Below are 24,186 nucleotides of genomic sequence, written 5' to 3'. Positions count from 1 at the left end.
ACAACTCCACATAATGAAAGCTCAGCTAAACACAGTGTGGCCCTCATTTCTTCTATTGTGCACAGCTATTCCACTGCAAAACCAATGGATATCAAAACAGTGTCCCTAACTCATATCTAAAATGAAAGTATAGTGGTGACTGAGATCTGAATGTGGTCTGCATAGACAGAGACCATATTTCTAATATTGCCTATTTTGCATTGCTGGTCTACCAAGGAGCTCACTACAGCCAGGTTAAATTAATTTAGAATATTATTACTTATTGTTACTTATAAAATTACTCAAGTGTTAGGAAACTACTTTTACTAACTTAATTAACATCAACATTGATTTAGGTTTAACAATACACCAGTTATCGCAGTAAAAAGATTCTAGAAAAAATTGAATTCATGGTAACTCCTACATTTACTATTTTTGTTTCACTAAAAGGTACAAGATGCATGAACAAGAAAAGAGAATGGGGAATTAACTATGTCTTCTCATTAAAAAAAGCTTATGAAATATATAAATGAATCACTCATTTGAACTTCTTTGAGCAGACTTATCACTGACTTTATCAGAATAGTGGTTTTATCCTGTATCATTTTTAGCACTGAAAAGTGCAGAGAAAGATGTTGGACCAAGTACAAGTAAACCACACTAGTCTGAGGGGATCTGGATCAAACAGTTCAGTTACTCTCTGAATTTTTCACTCTAGACAGAAAGAGAACTTGCAAGGTCCTCAAAAATTAAAATCCATTAATATTCTTAGGAGATCATCCTAAAGTCAAAAGTAAAAATAATGATCCTTTTTAGGCAATACTGAGGAAAAACTACACTTGCACACACATGCATGCGCACACATACACACACTTTCTTTACAATCAGTTACAGGCACCAGCTCTCATGAAGAACTGCAATTTTCTAATTAGATTTTTCCTACATTTTTTTTAATTGCTAAAGCTATGAAAGTGTTTTCACAAAAGAAAGTCTATTTTTGTTTATTGACAACCAAACAGGCAGCTGAAGATTATAAACTTCCCATTTGAGTAACCAAACATTTATTGTTATTGGAGAAAATAGTCTCATGACTTCCAAAACTACTTCATTCTACCCAAGTAGTGTTTCTGTGATGGCTTACTGATAATTCTATCAACATTAAAACTGTAATCACCTTCTGACTGTAGCAGAAGGCTTGCTAGAATGACACCATGTCATACTGAGGAGAAAAAAAATTACCTATGTATTGTATTTCAAACTTCTCTCATTTTCATGTTCTAAGTGAAATACACAGAAAGTAACAGGTTTGTTATGATTTGCCACCACTATTCAAATGCTACTGTTTGAGTTAGGCACAGTACCTTTACTGTGAGTGATGGCACTGCCCCTGCTTTTACCTCACTGTCAATGGCCTGCTGTGGAGAAAAAGATGAAAACACATGAAATTCAATGTTCTACATGAACAAGCAAACACAATAAAAGCAATATTACTTTCCTACCATCAACTTGGTAAACACAGAATTAACATGAAAGGACTTATCATTCCTATGACAGATTAAAATACACAAAACACATTTCTGAGTTCCTTCTGAAAATGTGAAGTCTCTGTTTGAAATTCCCTGCAAAAAGGATAGCAAAAGGTCATGAATGTAGTATATATAAGAAACTAATACACTCTGATGTATATATGAATATTTGAAGCTGTTTTGATTGGCACACTACTTTTCACTGTATATTTATTCAAATTCTGAAAATACTTTTTGCTATTCAGTAGGAAAAGGTGACTTCCAATCTGCCAATATATTATATAACACAACAACATAGCATCTACTATAAAATCATCGCACACTATTTTATAATCAGAAATATACCTGGAACTTCAAAAGAAAATTCTAGCAGGCATTTCAATACTCCTGCTAATTTCTATTTCAACAGGCAATTCCATCTACTTCAACATTTATTTTGACCTTGTGGTCTACTTTAATCTTATTTTATTTTGAAACAGGTCAGTCACCACAGTTGAACAAAATGCTCTCATTTAAACTATCATAAAGACACACTTCTCTCACTTCTGATATAATACCAAATTACTGATTTGAACTTATACTTTCTCATTATAAAACAGTAAATTAAAAACAGTACAATAAGGGCCACTTCTGCAAACTTCATAAGAAGTCAGAAAGCTGGTAGGCTCTCTGGGTTCCAGAAGTAGGACTTTCATTTGTACCTTTTGCACATTTCTCAGCTAAAAAAAGACAGACACTCTCAGACAGGCTTGTCACGCTCTCTGGTGACCAGTGGTTGATTCTGAAACAATAGCAGGGATATAAAGATATGGAATCTTACCATATTCAACTTTCAGAAATTACCTGGATTTCCTGGATCAGAGGCCACACACAGGAGGTAGCATTAAATAACAGAATGGTCCTCCACTTGCTTATCTACACAATTTTAATACTCTATATCCTCTTTGCTTTTATCACACAGATTGCAATTTCAATCTTTTCACAAGTACAGAAGTAGCATCGGAAATCCTGTCGCTCCCAATGTAACTGCAGAAGCCCTAAAATTGTTCCTACTTTTGCTTATTGATCCTTCCCCACAAAGTATCTTATCAGATTTTTCCTTCCTAGGCAGCTACTGAAAGAACCCACAGAAAAGCTGACCACACAGGAAACTAAGATATATGGGCAGATAAAGATTCAAAGCTGTGGTTTGATTGATAGACTGAGTTACTCACATATGAAACAGACCAGTTGCATCTGGAAGGCTGAGCAAATGAGCACAGCAGCATTAGAGCATTCTGTGCACCTAACACTTCCAAGGGTTGTGAGAAAATTATTGCAGCTAGCCCAGACTGTGTCACACTGTCCTTTCTTCCACAGACAAGTGCTAGGACACTATCACACATTATAAAGAGGTCCATTTATCAAAGACAAATATCCTTATGTATTTTTAAAACAGGAAGTAGCTGTGAAAAATCAGTTTTGCCAAAACTAGTGGCCAGAAATGGATAATTAAAGATGTTATAGTGCAACAAGTATTTTGTATGTACAAGTATGTTATGTACAAGCTCTCCCAAATCCCACTTTGACTAATTTTTGTAAACTACATATGTATACTACATGAATAAAGTAATTGGGCTGCAACACCAAAGAATATTGAATGATAGCTTGTTGAAGAAAGATTAGAATGCAGCTTGAGTGGTTTGAGTATTCTGTCTTTGAAAGATCCAAGAGTGACACTTTGTTTCCCCCAACATTTACCACTGCTCACGACTACAAAGTTATCCCAGACCCTAAGTTCTTGCTCACTTATGTTTGCTCAGCCAAGAATCTAAAGGTCTCCAGACAGAATATAAATAAATAATTTTAATGATTCTAGTTTAAATCTTTAATAAAAGTGGGTGCTAATTGATGGAAAACTGTGGGCCATGAAGCTCAGTCACACAAATATAAATAGCAATCACTATGCATGATCAGTCATTATTTACTCATATGAAATCAATGGGGTTTTTGGAGTAATTTCCTTTTTATGCAGGTACGTACAGATTCTTCATCCAAATCAGGTGAAACTTCTGCAGTGACAGTTACATCTCTCTGTTTTTCAGATTCAGGCAAAATATCTTAAAGAAAAAAGCAAATAAGTTCTCCTTTAAGAAACATTCAGCTACATTCCTAAAAACAATACTATTTCAACAGCATCAAGTCTGAAAGTTAGACCTCTACACCTAGTAGTGTGAAGAAAAAATAGCAATGTGTATGATTTTGGAAACATCAAAAAAAGCATCACAATTTCATTAGATATCTACAGACAACCTAAACCTGGATCTTGTTCTGGGTTTCTAATTTAAGTATGAAAAAGGATTTAGATGCATTCTATAACAAGATTTTACACCTAATATCCATGATCTTTAGAGACTGTATTTTTAAGGTATTTTTAAACTTTCATCCTCATATGCATATGCCAATATACAATGAATAACTACCTCCAAAATAACTCCACACATCTCATGGCACTTTCATATAAATAATTTTATAGTGAATATGTTAAACAAAGAAAGATTCTGTGACTAACAGTCTAATCTTCAGCAAATTCCTCTGCATTAGGAGGTATATCAAAGTTTTATGTATAGACTATTTCATGTGGCTTAACTAAAATAAGTCACCAGATTATTTCTAGGACTATCAACATACAAGGCAAAAGAATGCTACAAATCCATAATACAAAACCTTATGCCAATTTACACATGCAAAAAAAAAAAGATACAAATTAAATCCTTAAAAACCTTGAGGAATTGCATAACCTCTTAAGAGTCCAGAAGTACAGCCCTAGGATATTTGCATTTTTCTGAAACGCATTTCTATTTTTTAACATACTAAATGTATTGGAAAACTAAAAATCTGAACAGGAAATATATGGTTCCTAAAGTAACGAGTAAAGAGTTGATGTAAAGGGGCGATTAGCATATTAATTGAATAACTGAGAGCATTAGCACATTCAGAAAGCTGCTACAATTTTATTACACACACAGTCCTGAAAATGACCTAGAAGTAGTAGTACATTATGTCTTTCTAACAAGAGGGTCAAGGGAAAAGATTTTGATGAAGACAGAAAATAAGTATTCATTTTCTTGTGCTCAGAGAGAAATGCGTCCTTTAACCACAATAGAGAAAAGCAAAACCTAAACACATTTCTCCAATACCACCTAGAAAAGAAGTTTAGGACTGTTTTATACTGCCACAATTGCAAAGAACTGGTCCTGCCAATTACATATAGCTCAGCATGGTCCATTCTTTTTCTATCCCTTCTGAACCATTTCTCTTCTGGTTGCTTCTTCAAGCTAACAATATTGCAACCTCTGTCATACAGTCATTTTTCTATTAGAAGTACAACAGAGATTACAATCAAAGTTTACATGTAAGTATCAGCTTTTTGTTACTATTAAACTGAGCCAAAACACGTTTAATCACTTATGTCATCCAGACTGATGCAAGTAACATTAGATTTAAGTTAGTATAACAGTTAAGATTTTTAAATATTTCATCAGTTTATACTGTAAATCCTTATTCTTCTAAATGTATAAAACAGCTTAAGTTCAACAATTTAATGGTCAGCACCAGACAGAAATACAAGACATTTATGGAAATAACTACCCTAAGTTTTTGTAATACAATGACCTAATTCTAAATACCTTCCGTGTTTGAAAGTCAAAATGAAACAAAGAAAAATTATTTCCACATAAGGGCAAATATTTTCAAAACAACACAAGCTCTGACTGCACAAGGATGAATTCAAAAGACAAGAAATTCAACGGGTCATTTTGAAGATTGTGCTCGGGAGTAAATTAACGGTAACCAAGGCTCATGCTGAAGTTTAAAGAAAAAAAAGCAAAATTAGACAAAGCCAACACACCCAAAATTGACAAGTATTCTTCACAAGTAAAATGTTTTGTTATATAAGAATGTTCTCATACATCCAGTTTTACATCCAGTTAAAGAAAGCCTAACACACCATCATTAGGACATCTCTCCACAACAAAAGAGCATCCATAAAAACCCATCTGAAAACACCACTTCAATCAGATTAGACAAATTGAGGAAGAAAAGGAATTTAAGCAAAGAGAATGGTGGAAAAAATCAAAAATAATTATAGTAAATTTATAATTCATGACAGTTATTACAAAATTTTAAAAGGACAGCTACAGTTTCTTTCTCTCTCCTTAGAATTTCCAGACAACATGTTGAAATAAACAAGCTGAAGTTGATTCACTTCAAATTTGTTGATTTGTTCTTTCAGCCATGCTTTTCCTTCCTTTGGTTATGACAGACAGACAAAATTGTCAAATACCCATAAGGATGGACTGTGGTAAAAATCAGTGGAATTTATTCACATCTGTATGCTTAAATAACACATTACTGGATTCAGAAAATTAAAATCCTGATATAAGTCTACCATGATAATGGATGAAGTTACATGTAATTACAAAACAAAGAAACATTTGTGTTATAGAATCAAACTCATGCTTGCAGATAAATAATTTTTATTTTCTAGGAATTTCAGCGGCAAGATTTTTGGGGTTTTTTTCACCTAGAAAACAATAACTATTTCTTTAATTCATTTTAAGAACGTGCTATCTATCATGAAGGAAAAAAAATTAATTTGTTCTTTCTATTTGTTGAAGATTTATCCATAGCTTCCTATAAAATCACATGCTTCCAATTCCCTGCACAAACCAGGCTGTTCAAAAACACAGTTATGAAAACTTAAACTTTGAGGGATCTCTGTAGAAATTATGTGCCCTTACTTGAATAAAATCAATGCCAGTTATTAGCAATGTATATAAATTCCAGAATTTACTATCATCAGATATGTCATTCTGTTCTACAAGTATGCTTTTCAATAGTCAAACAGAAAAGTTGCTTTTAAAAAAGTCATTTTTTGTTAATTTCATAACTTAAAAAGTCATTTGTATTAATAAACTGAATTTGGCAATATCTTTATTCTCTCTGAAACCTAACTACATCAGATTGTTGAAATTCTTCAAGTTTTCTTGCTTTTGGGTAGTCCCTGCACCATCAATTTTTATTCTGAACCGTTGCACTAGTGAGAATTATCTGCAACCTGATGTAAATAACTTTAACCTTCCTACACCCTCATGAAAATAAAAAGAAAAAATCCTTTATCCGAGGGCTTTACTGTCTAGGATTTATTTTTTTTAATCTTAAATACTAAATTTTCTACAGAAATGTAACAATGGGCAAAGACTGAAACTAAAATATTTTAAAATGCTAAAAGAAAAGTCAGGTGAATAAAGGTGTGTAAAAATATAGAAAAAGAAAGAAGTATACCTTGTGCTTTTGTGGCCTCCCTGATGATTTTCTGAAGCTCTTTCATTTCAGCATTCATTTCTTCATAGTTTATTTCCCTAGAATCAACCTTAGGAGCCTGGAAGATTGAAGGATCAGTTCCAAGGTATGAACATTGAAGATGTCCATCATCACTCAGAGTGACTATAACACCCTTCAAGTCTCTGCACAAGAAAAAAAAAAATAAAGCTTACTAAGAAATTGGGAAGAACCACAGAAGCAATAACATTAATAATAATATTTATTCCTTAATTAAGATATCTTCATTAATATTACTCCCACTCAATGCAATCATACCTACAAATGGATTTGTTTTAGATGACAAAAGGGCCCTCAGAACCTGTGAATCCATACAATCAGGAGAGGTAATGGAAAGGATCAGAACAAACAAGCTGAATACACTGGACAGTTGTAACCTATTTATTCATCTAAGTCTTTTGAAGTTGCAATATTTAGATTTCTATGCAGGAAAAGGAATCTGGGGGAGGGGAAAAGGAAGGGAAAAGAGGGGTTAGAAGAAATCATGAACAGATGGAAGATGCTCACAAAGAAGACAGCTTTTGGGCTTTGATGGTATTAATAGCTCCCCTAACCAATTCTTTGGCTGCTATTGCAACTACTGTGCTGGCTTCAAACCCAGGCTGGCTCTTCCCTGCAGTATCCATCTAAAAGGAAACCACACAGATCCAGAGCATTCCCCTTACACTCCTCTGAATCAATACCAGTGAGTGTTTTATTAGCTACACTATAGTCTCTTTTCTCTCAAGGGAAAAGTACCTCATTGCTCCTACAAAAATCTCACTCGTTTTGCTTATCTGATCTGTACAATGCAAATGCACGATTCAGGAAAGCATTTAACAAACTATGAGACAAAAGAGACTGCTGCCAGCATTTTGCTTAATTTGAAGCTTACTCCTAACAGAAGAGAAACTGAACAGTAAAAACCAGCATAGAAGTTAACAGCAAATGCTAGAAGCACTTTATTTTTTTAAATGCCTACTTTTATTTAAATTAAAAGCCCGCACTCGCTTTCATAATCACAACATTACACATTCATGCCAGTAATTTGCTCTTACTCCATCCTTAGAATACCTTATAGCAGATACTGCCTTTGCATCAAACATGACTGCCATAAAAAGCAAAGAAAGATCAAATCTAATTCTTAGATATAAAAGTCTTTTGGACAAGAAGGCCTAATTCACTATCGTGTGAATCAAACCCTTGTAAAATACTGAATTTATGTAAGCATTCAAGCTATAATTCATATAGAATTAACAAAAATTCTTTTCACTTACACACACTGATACCTTTAAAGGCCTCCTCTAGTGCAATGAAAAGGCAGGTAGCTATGTAAAAGAAATAGAATCCTCTCTGGTTTCCTACACGGTCTTGTAGCATGGCTCCAGAACACACATATAGAAAACCTCAATCCAAAATTTTCCATGGTAATAGTAATTACAAAAGCCAACAGATGTCACAGATTAATTTTGACCACTGATGGTCCACTTGTATTGTTCAAAAATGTCTTTTTGTTGCACACTAAGGCCACAATCCCAATGGTGGTTCTACAGCTGCAATCAAATAATCTGTAAAAACTATGCTGTAACTGAGATCATCTGAACTCTGTACAGTTATAACTGCACACAGGAATGAAGACCCTACTGGGCACTATACAAAAAAGTAATTGCTGTACGTAAGTTTAAGCTTTCTCTTTCTGCAGAAAGCAATTGTTACTCAGTGAAAGAAATAAACCTCTTTGTTGAATTATGAATGCATGGAAACTGCTTGTGAGGGGTTTTTGGACAACAGGTACCTCCAGTCAGCCCTTCACTGAGGCTGGAACATGCAAATCTGAACTGCCTTCTGGAATAGAACACAGATAAAAGGCCTCAAACACAATGTTCATCTTATCTACCATATAAATTCATCTTAAACAGAAACAGTCTTCTATTTTGGGACTACTGCTTACTGCTACAGAAAAGCTTCCATCTACCACTGCAACTTTTAACATGCAAATTTTCAGCACACCCTACCAAAAAGGTAACAGGAATCTGTCTTTGTGAGCACCATAAGGCTGGAGATGTCAAGACTCACACAACAAATACTTGAAGGAAAATAAGTGGAAGACTTAACAATAATTTTCAACTTACATATCCAGTACCTATGGTAGCAGCCATCCTGTGAATGCCATGACCTTTTTGTGACCTGTGAGCTTGGGGCTTGTATCCTAAAGGGACTTTCTGACAAACTGTAAACTATCAGCAGGAACTGGAACTAAGCATGAGTCCTGGTTTCTCTCTCTTCTTGAATATTTGTTGTTGATTTGTTGTTGGTTTTCTTGCTTACGATTGGGTCTGTTGTTTTAATTACATGCAGAACTGCCCATCCTAACTTTCTTATGTCCAAAAAGCTTTGTACAACACAAACACAAATTCTGCACTTACACAATTCTGGATGTCACACAAAACAAACACATTGGGACAAACCTGAGTTCCCTAATATGAGAAATGCTAGGAGACAGGCTATTATGAATACTTGCACCACAACACAATCTTAGCAAGCATGCAAATAACACTCAATGTACAGGGTTTTGTCAGCATCTGCCAAATGTTTGCAAGGAGCTTTGCCATATTGGTCAGGGGTGCAGCAAACTCTTTAAAACTGGGGCATTGTTGAGGCAGTGCATGCTAGCAAATGTACTGCCCCACTCTTCGCTATCAAATTATAGCAAATAATGCCTTTTTAAAGGGGTGGGGGGCAAAACAAGAGAAACAGCACCAGGAGCTTTTTCTACAACTGGATAAAGAAAACTTCTGAAAACAAGACAGTTTCTAGAGTTGTCCAGCAATGGCTTTGGACGATCTTAAAATTTTTTCCCAAAAGTTTACATCTGTTAATATAATAAGGAAAGATTCATGAGGATTCTGAATGTAAATGAAAAGGCCATGAAGAAATATCGCTACAAAGTCAGCAATAAATCTTTGATGATATACTACTAAAGTATAATACATTCAAAAGTGGTTTGTAAATACCGCCCTTCCTATACACAATTAAGCCGGCAGTCATCTGCAGCTAATCAGTCTATCAAATGAGATCCATTTAAATTAATGAGGTGATTTACCTATGTAAATTATGCTTGGCTTAACTTCTGAGTCAGCATTACAGAATGCACATTCAGAAGCTACACCTTAAAATGAACTCATTTCAACCAGCTTTTCTGATAGTCATGACACCCTTGAAGTCTACACTATCTCAGAGACAAAAGCATTAGTTTAAGAAAGCAGCATTACAAATTACAATTTTCCTTTGCTTCAGTTAGTGTTCTGCTGGGTCCCAAGAAGATTGTTCCGCATGAAACATACCTAAGTATAAAAAAGCCTCTCTCAGTAATCTTTCCTTGTTAAAAGTGGTCTATGAATTTGCACATCAATAAAAACAATAAGAAAAATATGGGTAAGCAGTTCTAATATATTTTTTATAATACATTCATTTCTCTGTTGGAATGTTTGTCAGCCAGTCAAAATTGCATTATTTTTTCAATCTCTTTTTAACAGTAGTTAAGGACAGTAGGGGGAGGGGAAGCGTATTTAACAGTTTTATAGAACTTTCCCCACAGCTACTGCTCTCACACAATATCCTTGCAAATACCATTACTTCATTTGGCACATTTTGCATACAATCTGGAATTTCTAGTACTTGTTAAATTTCCTTTATTGTAAGCTATTCTTTTTTTTACTATGTATCACACAATAGTCAGAGTAATAGTAAATCTAAGGGGACATTTTAACAGTGAGGAACTCAAAGTATAAAACAAATTATTCTGGTATCTAAAATAACTTTACAGTACAAACCAGCTCCTACACACATATGGTAATAATTTGAAAAACTATCTTTTATTGGATTCTGGGTAATAATAATGGCATATGCTTTTTGTAGGTCTTCCCTTACTAAACAAATTGCTCATAACAGTTCTTGAAGAAATTAAAATGCTTTGCATGTTTCCAGTTATATAATACCAAACTGATCACTCAATTATTTTGTTGAATCAGTAGTTCTGTTTTACTTGAATGACACATGCTAAGCTTTGGACAACTCTTAGGACAAGGTCTGGTCATTGACACCATTTGCAGCTTTAATTATTTATAATAGCTCATAAATTTCTACTTTAATTTCAGAAGCATTCTTAGTTGCTATTACTCAAACCAACCATTTTAGAAAACAAGATTCTCTTCAACACTACTTTCTGCTCCTCATTGATAATTATTATTTAAAAACTACTAAACTAGGAAACTAATTCCTGGAATTGTGCTCAAGAATTTGGAATCCATTTCCCTCCTCATTTTATCACCCTTTGAGGTAATTATAGGCAAGAGCACACCTCAATAGCACTTTTTAGTTTAGTGCTTTTGAAAACCTAAATTATTCTAAGTTCACTACCATTTCAGTATCATTTTAAGGTGTAACTACATGAAGTATCTGATAACACACTGAAGGAAGATCAGACTAGGAGTAACTAACTATAAGAATTTTCTAACATGAACTAATGGGAATAAAAGTAAAAAGCCTATCTAACTCATATTAAAAACTCAAAAATCTCAAGTATCCCCACAGCTGAATATTCAAAGTACATCCAGTGTGACTCAATGCAAGCTACTACTGATACCTAACTGTCGTGCACATCTCTAGAGCACTCTCAGGCTTCTTTAAAATGCTTTCCTCAGTTAAAAAATCTTGGTTAACTAACATTAGAAGTAATACTCATATGTGTAAGCCTTCCCCATGCTGCTATTACACATGAAAACAGACAATCTAATTACTATCAAGAATTAAAAATTTTTGAAGCTATTTATATTATATATTTAGTATGCTTTGCACACTCTGCAGAGGGCACACAAACAAATAATGTAAACATGGTGCTCAAATATAATTATTTAACAATATGTAATTATATTAAATAGTATAAAGGAGCTGCTTTACAGAAAAGCATCCTTCATCTTTCCCATTTGTTTGTTACCTTAGGATGGCTGAACTTAACAGAATACCAGATAGTAATCTGGTTTAAAAAATTATAAAATGCATGCAAGAAGAAGAGGGAAATGAAAAATTATTTCATCTTGAAAAGCAATGGAAAAGCAGTTAAAAATATAAGTAATGACTAGAACAACATGTTAACATTTATCCCTTTATAAACACTGAAATGCAGAGGGCCAAAACTGAGTAAAACCTGAATGTGGCCATTTAAAATGGCTGAAGAATTCATCACCTTTCAGGTCCTATATGGGTACTTTTGCTCCCTATTGTGAGTGAGGGCATCTCCACAAGCAGCTTTACGTGGTGCCACTACACAGCAAAACAACAAAGCAGCCAGCACCAGGACAAACTTTCAGCAGGCTTTAGCTTTTGTAGCTCTCTTTGTGTAGTTTTCTCTTTGAAAAAGACTCTGCCTAAAATGCCGTCCAGGAACCAAATAAAAAGGAGTATTTTCCGTCAAAAAAAAAAAAAAAAAAAAAAAAAAGAATAAAAGGAAAAGGAAAAAAAAAAAAAAGAAGAAAAGGAAATTGACTGCTTTTACTTTTACTGCCAAGCTAAAAGCAAGCACTACTCCCAGGAGTTTGGGTCGGGGGTCCTTTTTGCCAGAGCGCTGCTGCCACCTGCGGGGCAGCAGAGCTTTCATGCAGGGGAGCCCTGAGCGCCACCACGCCACGTTGTGTGGAGCAGGTACAGGCTTTTTTACCAGGGTCACTAAAACAGCTTAACAGTCATTTCCTTGGCACAAGACGATCTTACCAGAACAATATTTAACAGCAAATGCCCTGGGACACACATCCCTGCACGAGACAACCTTCTGGTCCCTCCAGGCAGGGAACACACACACCACACATTAACTAATACAGGCAGACTAGGCATGAAATTTAAGTTCATGCTACAAGCTGCATACAAAATGCAGAATTTTATCTGAAGGATTACCAACTTTGGTTCTTGTTGTTTTAAATATAAAATCAAAACTATTTCAGAAGTAACAAAAGTTTTACTTAAAAATTACAGCAGATAGCCATCCAAAATGCAGTTTTAAAGTAAAATTAGTATTTCTCACCAAATAGAATAAAAACATAATATTCAGAGTGATGACACAGGCCTCCTGATGACACAGAAGTATACATTTTTGCTTTAAACAAAAAAATATAAAGAGCAATGAAGTATAATGTATTCAAGGAAAAATTCATATTTACACATTGCATTTCTCAGTATCACAGTTCCATATCTAAGACACTTAGTGGCATTAGCAGAATTGAAAATGAACGTGAGGGCCGACAAGCAAACTGAATTACTTTAGTAAGAGTGCAGCCTATATGTCGGAGCTCTAAATAACAAGAAACAAGAGAAATTGCATCGTGCATCTCTGTGACAGTACCAGCATAAGCAACAAGACAAAAAACTAAGACCAGCTGTGACACATTTAAAACATCTCCATGCTTCATTCTCTCTTAGAGTGTATTTCTGCATTTGCACTTTCTTCATGTGAAACCTACATCCTGTTTCAAGCCCAAGCTCCCTCACAGGCAGACAGGTATGTAACAGCTTTCAAAGGCTCTACTAACAGCTATGCCATTGTGAATTTATCATGTGTAGAGCCTCAACATTTATCCTTCCTCTAAGCCTTCTCTTCTCCCACTTCCAGGTAGTGGTTAGAGTTCATATTGCTACAGTCAAGCTGGAGAGGCCCCTGGTATCTCTGCTTCCAAAATAAAAGAGAGTCAAGGAGATTCACTGATAACATCTACACTCTAATTAAGTTTAGCATTTTAGATAAAGTATATTCCTAATGGTTGGCTTCCTATAAGATAATACTGGGAGGTACACAAGGAAAATTAGACCATGCACAGATTATAAAGAGGTGAACAACAATAACCATAATGTGTCTTTAAAACAGATTTATTCTGAAAGCCTGAAGAATTACATAACATTTAAAACACTCAACTCAAATTACTTTACATCTCTTTCTTTTCACAGTTGCCTGCAAGTTTCAAAATTCGCCAGCATTTCAGTAAGGAAAAAGTGTGTACACTTTCTATTATTAGTTTTAACAATATTTATAATTGTATCCTCACCCTGTCTGGTAAAGAAGAAAACTGTTTTTTCAAAGCATCTCTAGCACTTTGCACTGCTTGCTGCCTCTCAGTTCCACAGCTTGCCATAAATGTCCCATGTGCTCCTCCTTGTACAAAAAAAGTCTTTCAGGTTACCAGCGCAATAATCAAGACATTCAAAATCAACACACTCAAACTTGTCATAAAACTGTTTTTCAAACAAGACATCCAGCACCTTCATGGGTAGAGCGTCAGAATACATCCATAAATTCCAACCCACTGCTCAATAACCAGCCCCAAGACTGAGAGTTCAGAACCTGATACAAGTTATAGTCCACTCTGTCACGACAACTGGCACACACAAATAGTGGGCTAACCAAAAATAACCCCATGGTATTTGTTTAAACACAAGGATCTTATTTAAAATACTAGAGGGGAGTTACTTGCCTTCTTGTTCTTGAGAATTTCCACTTTTAAGGTTTTCTCTAGAACCATGAAGTTAGCAATATTTTTAGTGTTATTCTAAAGTTGAAACCCTTACAAAATCATATGAGTGTAAAAAGTAGGTTTTTTTGAAAAAGCAAATAAGTGACATGCAATAAAATTAGGAGAACTGGCAATATGGGCATGTGCTTAGCATCATAGAAGCTGGCTTGCTAGAAAATCACAGTATATGCTGGACATAGTATGTGGCACATCTGTGTCACTTTCAGAATAAAAATCCTACTAAAGCAAAAGAAATAAAATTGCATTCATATTTTTGTGGCTAGGATACACATATTAAATTTATCTCTTCAAAGGACCTTTGAAAAGGGTCTTATTTTCTATTGCCATCTCCCAAAAATCTAGTGGCACATCCGCAAAGAGAAAAACAGAGGTAATCTTTTTTTCCCCTTAAAAAATATTTATTTAAAATGCAATTATGTTTAAGCAGAAAGATTCTAGAAATCTCTGCATTTAATTTCTCAGATCAGGCAACATTCTTACAGAACACTCAAATAAAAATTTATATATATATCCATGTATAAAACTGAACAGTTCATACTGTACGTCATAACTGGCATTGCCTCTATTACAGTACTACTACACAGAAAGGGAAAATCTTTCGACAAACTATAAAGTTTGATTCCTGCAGTTTTCTTTCCATAAAACTGTGTAATAAGTGCTAAGTTTCGCAGGGTTTATATGTAAGTTTTGCCATTTTTATACAGTGATCCTTTAACAGCTGTGGTAGCTGTGGTGATGTCAGTTATAACAAGGAATAACAGATGGGCTGGAATGAAGAACAAAGTATTTTCAAGCACCTGGATAGCAAAAAAATTCAATGAGGGGAGTTTTATTTTGACTCCACCCAGTATTACCATATATGTGATTGCACTTTCACACCTTATAGACTTAATTCAACTACAATATTTCCCCATGTTCCCCAGTTAAATTAAATTCCTGTAATTCCTGTTGCCTTTCTACTGTTTGGAGAGCCCAGCTACATTAAGTACATTCATCCAACCACCCAACATACTACAGTTCTGTGCCAGAAAAAAGTTTTAATTTCAAGTTCATATTTGGACCAGGCCAATACTTTCTCACTAACAAATTGATTGCAGATTTTAATAATTTTTTTTAAATATTGGAAGCTAAAATTTCATAAAAGCACATTTTCAACCAATGACTATACACCAGAATTGTGAACTCCGATTTTTGATTCACCTAACTTATTTAAATTAAACTCATCATTCTTTTGGGCTACATATGAGTTCAAATCTGGAAATTAATTCTGAGTCAAAACAAAGAATTTAAACCCTTGTTTATGTTCTCTTCTTTAAGGAGACAGGTTGCTGAATTAGAGACTTTTTATATCATTCTATTCAGATAAAGTGCCATGAAGTTGCAAGCAAGTTAACTATGTCAGGCTCAAGCTATTACTCATACACACAAGTCTTGTTCTATGAAGCCAGTGAACAACACCCTACAGGGACTTTAAACCTCATTAGACCAGTAAGTATACAAACCACACATTTCTTACCAACCATTCTAATACTATGAAATACTAATAAATCAGAAAATCCCAAGAGAGCATTGTATTAAACATTTTTCAAAAAGGAAAAAAGATTATTCTCTCCGTTCACTGCATTAACTGTAAAACTCTTTATTGTTTGGTGTTGTGGGAAAGATAGGTTTAGTTTTAAATGCAATAAACACAATATCTCTTTTAGCAGAGTGCTCCCCTTCAAAATGCAAACTGATGGGCAACCCTGAAGTGCAGCATCACATGTCCATTGGCCTATGCTTCAAATGTGTTGAAGGTGGTCTAGGGAAAATCTCTCTCTCAGTCACCAAAAATCCTCAGACTTGCAGTCAAGCTGCAGATTGATGGGGAGAGACTGGATAGGAACAGAGTATTGTAACTCACAGCAAGGTACTAGGTCATGAAACCCACCCAAGCCTTCCTCACATATTCTTTCAAACCCAGGGTTAAAGCACTTGGAATTTTTCTGCAGGCACTCATCATTTTAGTGAATGATTTTTAGTAGAGTTGGAGTAAAATGATAACTCAGTACACATCAAGAAACTATTGCTTTAGTAAATTAGAAGTCACTGTCTTTAAAACTAACTTGTGTGTTAAAATATTGTAAAATACTCTTTTGCAATGCACCTTTGTAACACAAGTGGGGATATCCTGAGAGAAAGTCCAGTAGTCATGGCTATCAGCACCACGTGGGACAGTTCAATATTCAAACACTTATTAACATCATTACATAGAAAATTAAATTTCAGTCCCTTCATTAGTCAAAGTCTCTGCTTCTTTATTATTTATGCAAGGGGAGAGACTCATACAAGAACAACATTACAAATTCTAGATGTAATGATTCACTTTATTTTGTCTTATAAGTAGTAAGAAAATTGGACACTGCTATAGCAACTTAAATCAGTAATTTTTCAGTGATTCAGTAAGCTGCAGTATCTCCTGAATCTCAGCCTACACAATGCAACATCAAAGTTATAAATTTTAGCCTCTAATGCAGCAAAATCAAATACAGAACAGCCCATGTCAAAAAATTAACACCAATAGCCTATGGGTAGCTGGTTTTAAGAGATGGCTGATAATTATATTACTATCTGACACAGTCATAATGGGCTCATGGTTCATGTACCAATGTTAGGAGTTCAGGCATGACTCCAACAGTCAAGACTGCAGTGATCACACTTGGAGAAGCAGTACTGGCAATCTGCAGACAGAAATTACTTCTTGATTGCAAACTGTGCAAAACAGAATCAGTGGTGATTCTGTGAGACCCTATGATATATTTAGGTGATCACTGTTCCAGATAAACCATGGCAGACTTGAAGTTCATAAAGAGTTGAAGCATGGATAAAGCTTGCTAAGTAACCCCGCTTGTCATCTTGACCATATAAAGTCTACTCTATTTCCTGACTTTTCAACAGTTACATTTGTTTAAAAAAGAAAACCTATTTTTTCCCCATCTCAAATAATGAAAATCTATTTACTAGCTTAACTCAAGCTAAAAGGTTGAGTGCTGGAAATCTAATATTTTAAGAAATTCTAATTCTTTGGAGGTAATAAATTACTTTAGCATAAAAAAACCTTTCCAGACTTCTTTGTATTTCCACTTCAGGAAACACGCTGTTCCACTACCAAGTAAATAATATTTATCTGTCAAATAAACGAAAGTGAAAGCAAATATTCTAGCTACTTTCATCAACTTGTCCATACCTGTCAACCCCAGGTAATAAAAGCAACCTCATCTCACATTTTACATGGCACACACATTGTTATGGGGTTTATTCTTTTCAAGACTCTTTCTTCCATGAAGAACAGTCTCGCTCACAGATATAGAGGTAGATAAAAATGATCACAAAATAAAATTGGTTACTGTATTCTAATTCCCAGATGTAGCTCCTAAAAACAAGAGGCACTACATATGCAAAGCATCCAACTACCTACAGACAAGTACTAGAGAATCACAGAACATGCTGAGTTGGAAGGGACCCACAAGGATCACTGAGTCCAGCTCCTGGCCCTGCACAGGACAACAGTGTGCACAATGACTCTATATAAAAGCCACAAGTTTTGAAATAATGGGTCACAAATGTGGGAAATTAAATCACAATTTGCCATATTCAGAACAGGTGAACTTATCCCAAACACAAACTCACAAATCTCTGCCTCACTACAGTGGCGCTAAATTTTTTCTTTTGGGTATTACTAACCAAATTCTAATGTGGCTGAAGGGGAAAATATCCTTCAATCAACCATTACATTTGGCGATAAACTAAAGTGCTAAAGTACTGAGAGTCCCCAGCAGAATAGAGAAGGAAGAAATATCTTTCCCACAACACACCCCCTAAACTCTGAGGTTGGCTTCCTGTTTGAACTGCGCCTGCTGATGAATTCCACATGAAATCAACATTTTTTTTGCCATATCTATACCACCAGAGTTAATTTCTTGGTGGACAGTCAAAAGCACAAATAACCAAAATTAGACACATCATGAAACACTGATTTGAAGAAAAGAGGTATTTGAGAAAGATTGCAGTCTATTTCATTTTAAAAGAAAAAAGTCAAGCTACCTTTTGGCATTCACCGGCTTATCAGATATAACTTGAAGACTGTATACAAACAAAACCAAGAAATAAAGCGGAGAGTAGTGAGCTTTAAAAATATTCAGAAGGGAAAAAAGAAAAAAATAGTCCTCAATTTAAAGGCTTCATGCTTTCCTATGGCAAAACACATGTTCATATCTTGGTAGTAATCAAAACAGGAACCCCCTTCCCAAGACTACATCCAAACTCTAAATAAGTATATATATAATTCTCTATCTATGTGTTTAAATTCAACTCACACTGGCATCTCAGATGTTTGTGACAGAAATATCCCAGAGCCTGGCAACATGAGCTATTTTGCCTCAGACCAAATGCACCTTAACATAATGTTCTAGTTTCAGGCCAACAAGGACAGAGTAATTAATACTCAGTGCAATCAATCAGCCATTAAAAGATGCACTCTGTGAAACATCTCTGCCAAGTGTCAAATAAATAGAAAAATAATTGTCTAGGTATTATAATCTACTCCAAGGACCTTTTATGGTCAAGTACATGGAGACAGAATAATTCAGATACAGAAAACAAATAAGACTTGTGAAAAAAAGTGAGAAGAGAAAGAGACAGAGAAATAGAAATCTTAACACATCTCAAGAAGCATCAATCAGTGACAAAATTGTAACATTTATAATCTGTAAGCATAAGAGATACTGCTTATTAAATTTCCTTTGCAAAGGAGATGCAGAGGTACGAAGTAGGTCTTAGAGAAGAGGTCTCTCATGAAACAGAAAAATGGAAACTCAATTGCAGGAAAAAATGGAATGTACTTTAAAGTCAATTCTATGAAGATAATAATTATGATGAATACCAAGCAAATACTACTGCTTACAACTGCTATTTCAACACTGAAATTCTGAGCAGAGTAGGAATTCTTATCATTCCTTCATGCAGCTTTCCTAGATTTCAGCTGTTTTAGCTGCAGCATATGGACAGTTTCACTTCAAACCACTCCAGAAAGGTTTGGGAGGGGCTGTTTGTGGATTTGGTGGGGGGATGTTTGGGGGCTTTTAATCAACTCAGGTAGAGCCATTTTCTTCTTCTAAACCATTTTCTTCAAGAGTTTCAGCTTCAGTGAGAATGTCTTTGCACAGCCACAACTTGAAGGATAACAACCCAGGGCACACAAAAATATAACTGCTCAAGCAGGCTTATCCATGGGAAGATAAATTTGTGCTGAGAGAGAGAGACTTAAGCAGTTCAAATTAATTGAAATTGTCAGTGTAAGTGGTTATACTTCTGAAGCAATCCAGGCAGTGTGAAATATGTAGGAATCCCCTTGACATTAAAAATACGTAAGAAACAGTAACTAATATATATTAGCAGAACCAGAACAAAAACTTCCAACAAAACAAGGGACAAACTTCTATAACAATTACAAGAACTGAACTTCCAGTTCAGTGAATAGTCACAGAAATATTCAGGAAAAACCCAGAATAAGATAAGCATTCAAAATTTTCCCTGCAGTTCAAGTTTCTGATCACAAGATTTTGAAGCAATTTTTCAACATCCTGACAGAGAGAACTGAGGTTTTAACAGAAGGCAAAAAGTGTAATTTAACAGCACAAAAACACATAACTTTTAGAGTGCAGAAACACCCAAAATATTCTAAGTAACCACTTCTCCTTAGTTCTATTTTTCTTCCATGTTTCTGAGAATGTGATGGAAATCAAGCAGTTTGTACTGGAATTTAATCTCAAATGTTGAAGTATATTACTATCTTTTTTCTACATACTGGTACTGCAATAGAGAAATGCTGTATTACACATTATTTTAAGAGGAAAAATCAATTCATAAATAATAAGGAGGGGCATACACTGGAATCACAATGCTTTTGTGAGGCAATCATTACTCCTACCCCAAGGGATTTACATAAAATAGCTTCTAATAGTGTTTTTCTTATCCAGAAAGCTAGAGTCACACATTAGAACTAACAGACATTATGCCAAGGGGAAAATACAAATGAACATTTATGAACTGTAGAGACAACTGTTCCAGAGTGCTCCACTTACTTTGTAAGTATTATTGCAATAAAAGTGAAGAAAGTAATTAATTGGCATACATTGTATTTAAGGCGCCTCAGTCTTTCAGCAGTGTAGGATTAACAACTTTATGCCTATTAAAGTCCTTAATATTATTTATGTTACAGTAGTGCTGTGCTCAGAGGCCCCAACTAAGACTGAGGCCTCTCTTGAGTACAAGAAAATCATTATCACATTGACTCACAAAGAATTCCCTTTCAAAATACTAAAAAATCCCACCAAAACAAACACATATGCCCTGTTTAAGACAAATTACTATCTCTATAGGCTTTACTAGTTTTTAGCTCATTTTTTTTAATCCCAGAAGGAAGAAAAAGCAGACTGCATATTTGCCAATAGCCAGGTAAAAGCATAGCTCAGAAACATACAGCCCTGCCTCTCTCCCAGTGCCTTTCAGGCCACTGGGGGCAGGCACACAGATGTTCCTTGGGTCACCAGTGCCTGCATAAAAAGGTTTGCATCACTGCATTACTGCCTCTCTACCTGCTAAAGAACACAACCCCAAGTCAAACCCTGTCATTTGTAGGTCTGTGGGAATTCTAACTAGCAAATTGAGCTGGGACAGATTTTAGGCTCTCAAATTTCTCCCTAATATCAAACTGCTGAGTGTTGAAGTTCACAGGGAACAGCCAGAAGCTGCATAAACATTTTAGACACATTATTGAAACAGATGGTTCAATATAATGGGTTTCCAAACAAGTAATTGTATATACAAATGTTAGTGCAATCTGCTATTGTAAATGTCAGTGGTTTTTTTCAAATTTTTATAATTCAAAGATTTTTTTCCATACTTCAAAAGCTGTACTGTTGTATCCTGTATAATTAACTTCTGGGTTATACTAAGTGGCCCACTGAGACTGTTCATTATTTTTCAGCTGTTAAGACCTGTTTGTTGGATGAAAGCCAATCCAACTCTCACCTAAAAAAATAAATTACGAATATTTTTTTTTTAATTTTGTATCTATTAGTAACAACAAAACACAAACATCCCTCAGATTACTCTGCACAACTCAGCAAAGCCAGTTAGTCAGATGTTCTATTTCCATTTGTTTGGAGGTAAATTGCTTGACTTATGATCAAATGTTTAGCAATCCAGTGTATGTTGGCCCAACAGCCACCAGCCTGCTGAGGATCAGATCTACATGACAGGGATACTCCTGCTGCATCCCCTATGGTCATAGGCACTGGGGAACCAGCACCCAGCCCAGCTCTGGGGGCACAGTACAGGCATAAATTGGACTGTATAAAAACACTGGCTGAACCTTACTGTGGTTTGCTTATCTCAGTCCCAGCACAAGTTATAAACATGTCCTACCTTCCCTTCACCTAATCCCCCACCCAACCACTTTTTCCTTGATCTGTCTCATGCTTCTTTTAGGAGGAGTTTTGGTCTGGTGCAGTGCAGCCCTCAGCAACTTAAACATTCTTTTATTTCCATAATTTAACACTGGATTTTAATAATCTGTTCTAACAAATCATCTCTGGAATGCATATGCTCTTAAACGCTTAATGAAGAACAGATTTTCAGTGAGCTTCCCTATTTTCCTGTCTCAGGGAAGAACCTTGCCAGATTGCACAACCACACTTTTCATTCTTTTCAGAAAGAAGCTACTGGGCTGGAGCTATGTGGCTCCAGGTTCAAACTTCCCTCAAAAAAAACAGGAAACCTAAAGCACAATAGAGCAATTCTAAGTATTGCTCTAGCATACATAAAGCACCATAAGGTTACCCTAGGACATGCACTCATTAATCAAATTAACATCTTACAAAACAAAGAAAAAAACTTACAATTTTCCTTTTAAAAGTTACCTTGTTTGTTACATACCTCATAACTATTTGTTAGCATCTAGACACGGATTAATCAAAAACCAGAGATTATTTTAAGTAGAAAGTAAACTTTAACAAGCCACTTACTGAAAATTCGCTACTTTTACTGATACAGGAATGCAGGGAAGTTGACTGGCCCATTTCAATGTAATATCTTGATAAACATTCAATATTTTATTGTGGTTTGCAATTAAAGTGTTTATTGTTCCTTCTCGCACTGTTCAAAGACAAAAAAACAATTTTAGGATGAAAGATTTTTCAAAAGAAAGTACTTTTCTTTATAGTCATGTTTTCATTTATTTTTAATCCATTCATTGTTATAAATTAATTTATTATAAAGCATCAAAAGTTAGGAAAGTTACATTGACACAAGCAAGGACATATGTGATTAATTATGGATACCAATTTCAATTGCATATTTCACAATACATGCCACAACCTTCTAAGGTTCTGGTCAGCCATGTTTGGTAATTTAAAACATGACAAAGACTCATAATGGCCATGTTGACATGCCAGGATAGATATGACAAAATACACATTGATTAAATATCTGCTGCTTACACTATTCACTAATTCTTTCACTTGTGAATACCAATTAAATGTGTATGCATTTATAGGGTTTATTTATAGTACAATTCAAATCAGAAAGTACAAAATGTGAAGATTGCTAAGATCAAATTTCTTCAGATTAAAATTATATTTCAAGTTCAAAAGGAGACATACTGTCAAAAACTTATCAGATAGTTTTTGAAACATTAAAAGAGAATAGGTATTAATAGTCTGTAATTTGAACCAAGTATCTAAACAAGTTGTTTCCACCAATGTAATAACAATAAACTTTGATATTTTTAAGAATCTGTAAATATCAGAAGGTTATAAATCAAAAGGTCCTCAAACAGAAGGTCTTTAAACACTACTTTACTCTTCCAAAGACTGTCATTCTTCCATGTTTGTTGCTTTGATAGCTGGGCACCAGACACATATCTTCATTTGGTGATAAGAAAATATTAAGATTCTAAAAATTATGGCACTTCACAAAAAGTAACATTTGAAAATAAACCTGCCTCGTTCAAAAAGAGAGCTCCAAATTCTATGATTCTACAGATTATAGACTCACAGAATCACAGAACGGCTTGGGTTATAACAGACCTTAAAGATCATCCAGTCCCAGCTCCCACTAATGGGAGGGACACCTCCCACTAGACCAAGGCCTTATCCAAACTGGCTTTCGACACTGCCAGCATTGGGGCAACCTGTTCCAGTGTCACAACACCCTCAAGAATTTCTTCCTAATATCTAACCTAAATGCCATGGGCAGGGACGCCTTCCACTAGACCAGGTTGCACAATGCCCCAGTCTGCTTATTCAGAAAAATATATTTATTCAGTGGTTAAAAAAAAAATATTTAAAAAGTAACCAAACTAAAGTTACATTTTCCTTTTACAAACCTGAACAGTAAGGAATGAAGCAACTCGGACTGTAGTCAAGTTTCTTCATGAATCGTATTTGCCCATTATCCTTTAGGCAAAAGAAGTTTCTCTCACCAAGCACAAAAACAGAAGAAGCCCCCTGATTAAATGAGACAACACGTATATCCAGTGCTTGCTCTCCAATGTTTAAAACCCAATCCACCTTCAAAAGAAAAAGCATGCTTCAAAAATCAAATGACAACTGCATATTAAAGATAAAGGCTCAGAACTAAGCAAATTACGTATCATTAACATAGATAGAAAAGCAAAATCAAGGTCTTTCTCCGGATAAGAA

General features: G+C 35.0%; 1 protein-coding gene across 1 annotated transcript in view; it reads right to left on the bottom strand.

Moving 5' to 3' along the window:
* BBS9 (Bardet-Biedl syndrome 9) overlaps positions 1-24,186 on the bottom strand; it is a 283,769-nt gene that overhangs the window by 223,288 nt on the left and 36,295 nt on the right. The window contains exons 8-12 of the mRNA XM_054273742.1: positions 23,871-24,054; positions 22,510-22,639; positions 6,831-7,012; positions 3,528-3,604; positions 1,341-1,394 (exon numbers count right to left, since the gene is read on the bottom strand). Coding sequence (XP_054129717.1) covers positions 1,341-1,394; positions 3,528-3,604; positions 6,831-7,012; positions 22,510-22,639; positions 23,871-24,054 — 627 coding nt within the window. The remainder of the gene's footprint in view (positions 1-1,340; positions 1,395-3,527; positions 3,605-6,830; positions 7,013-22,509; positions 22,640-23,870; positions 24,055-24,186) is intronic.

The sequence above is a fragment of the Melozone crissalis genome, unplaced genomic scaffold (assembly GCF_028551555.1).
Source record: "Melozone crissalis strain CALT ecotype California unplaced genomic scaffold, PUWL_Pcris_2 ptg000016l_1, whole genome shotgun sequence".
Lineage (NCBI taxonomy): Eukaryota > Metazoa > Chordata > Aves > Passeriformes > Passerellidae > Melozone > Melozone crissalis.
Note: the sequence above shows the minus strand (reverse complement) of the source record. Positions and strands in the feature narration are given on the sequence as shown.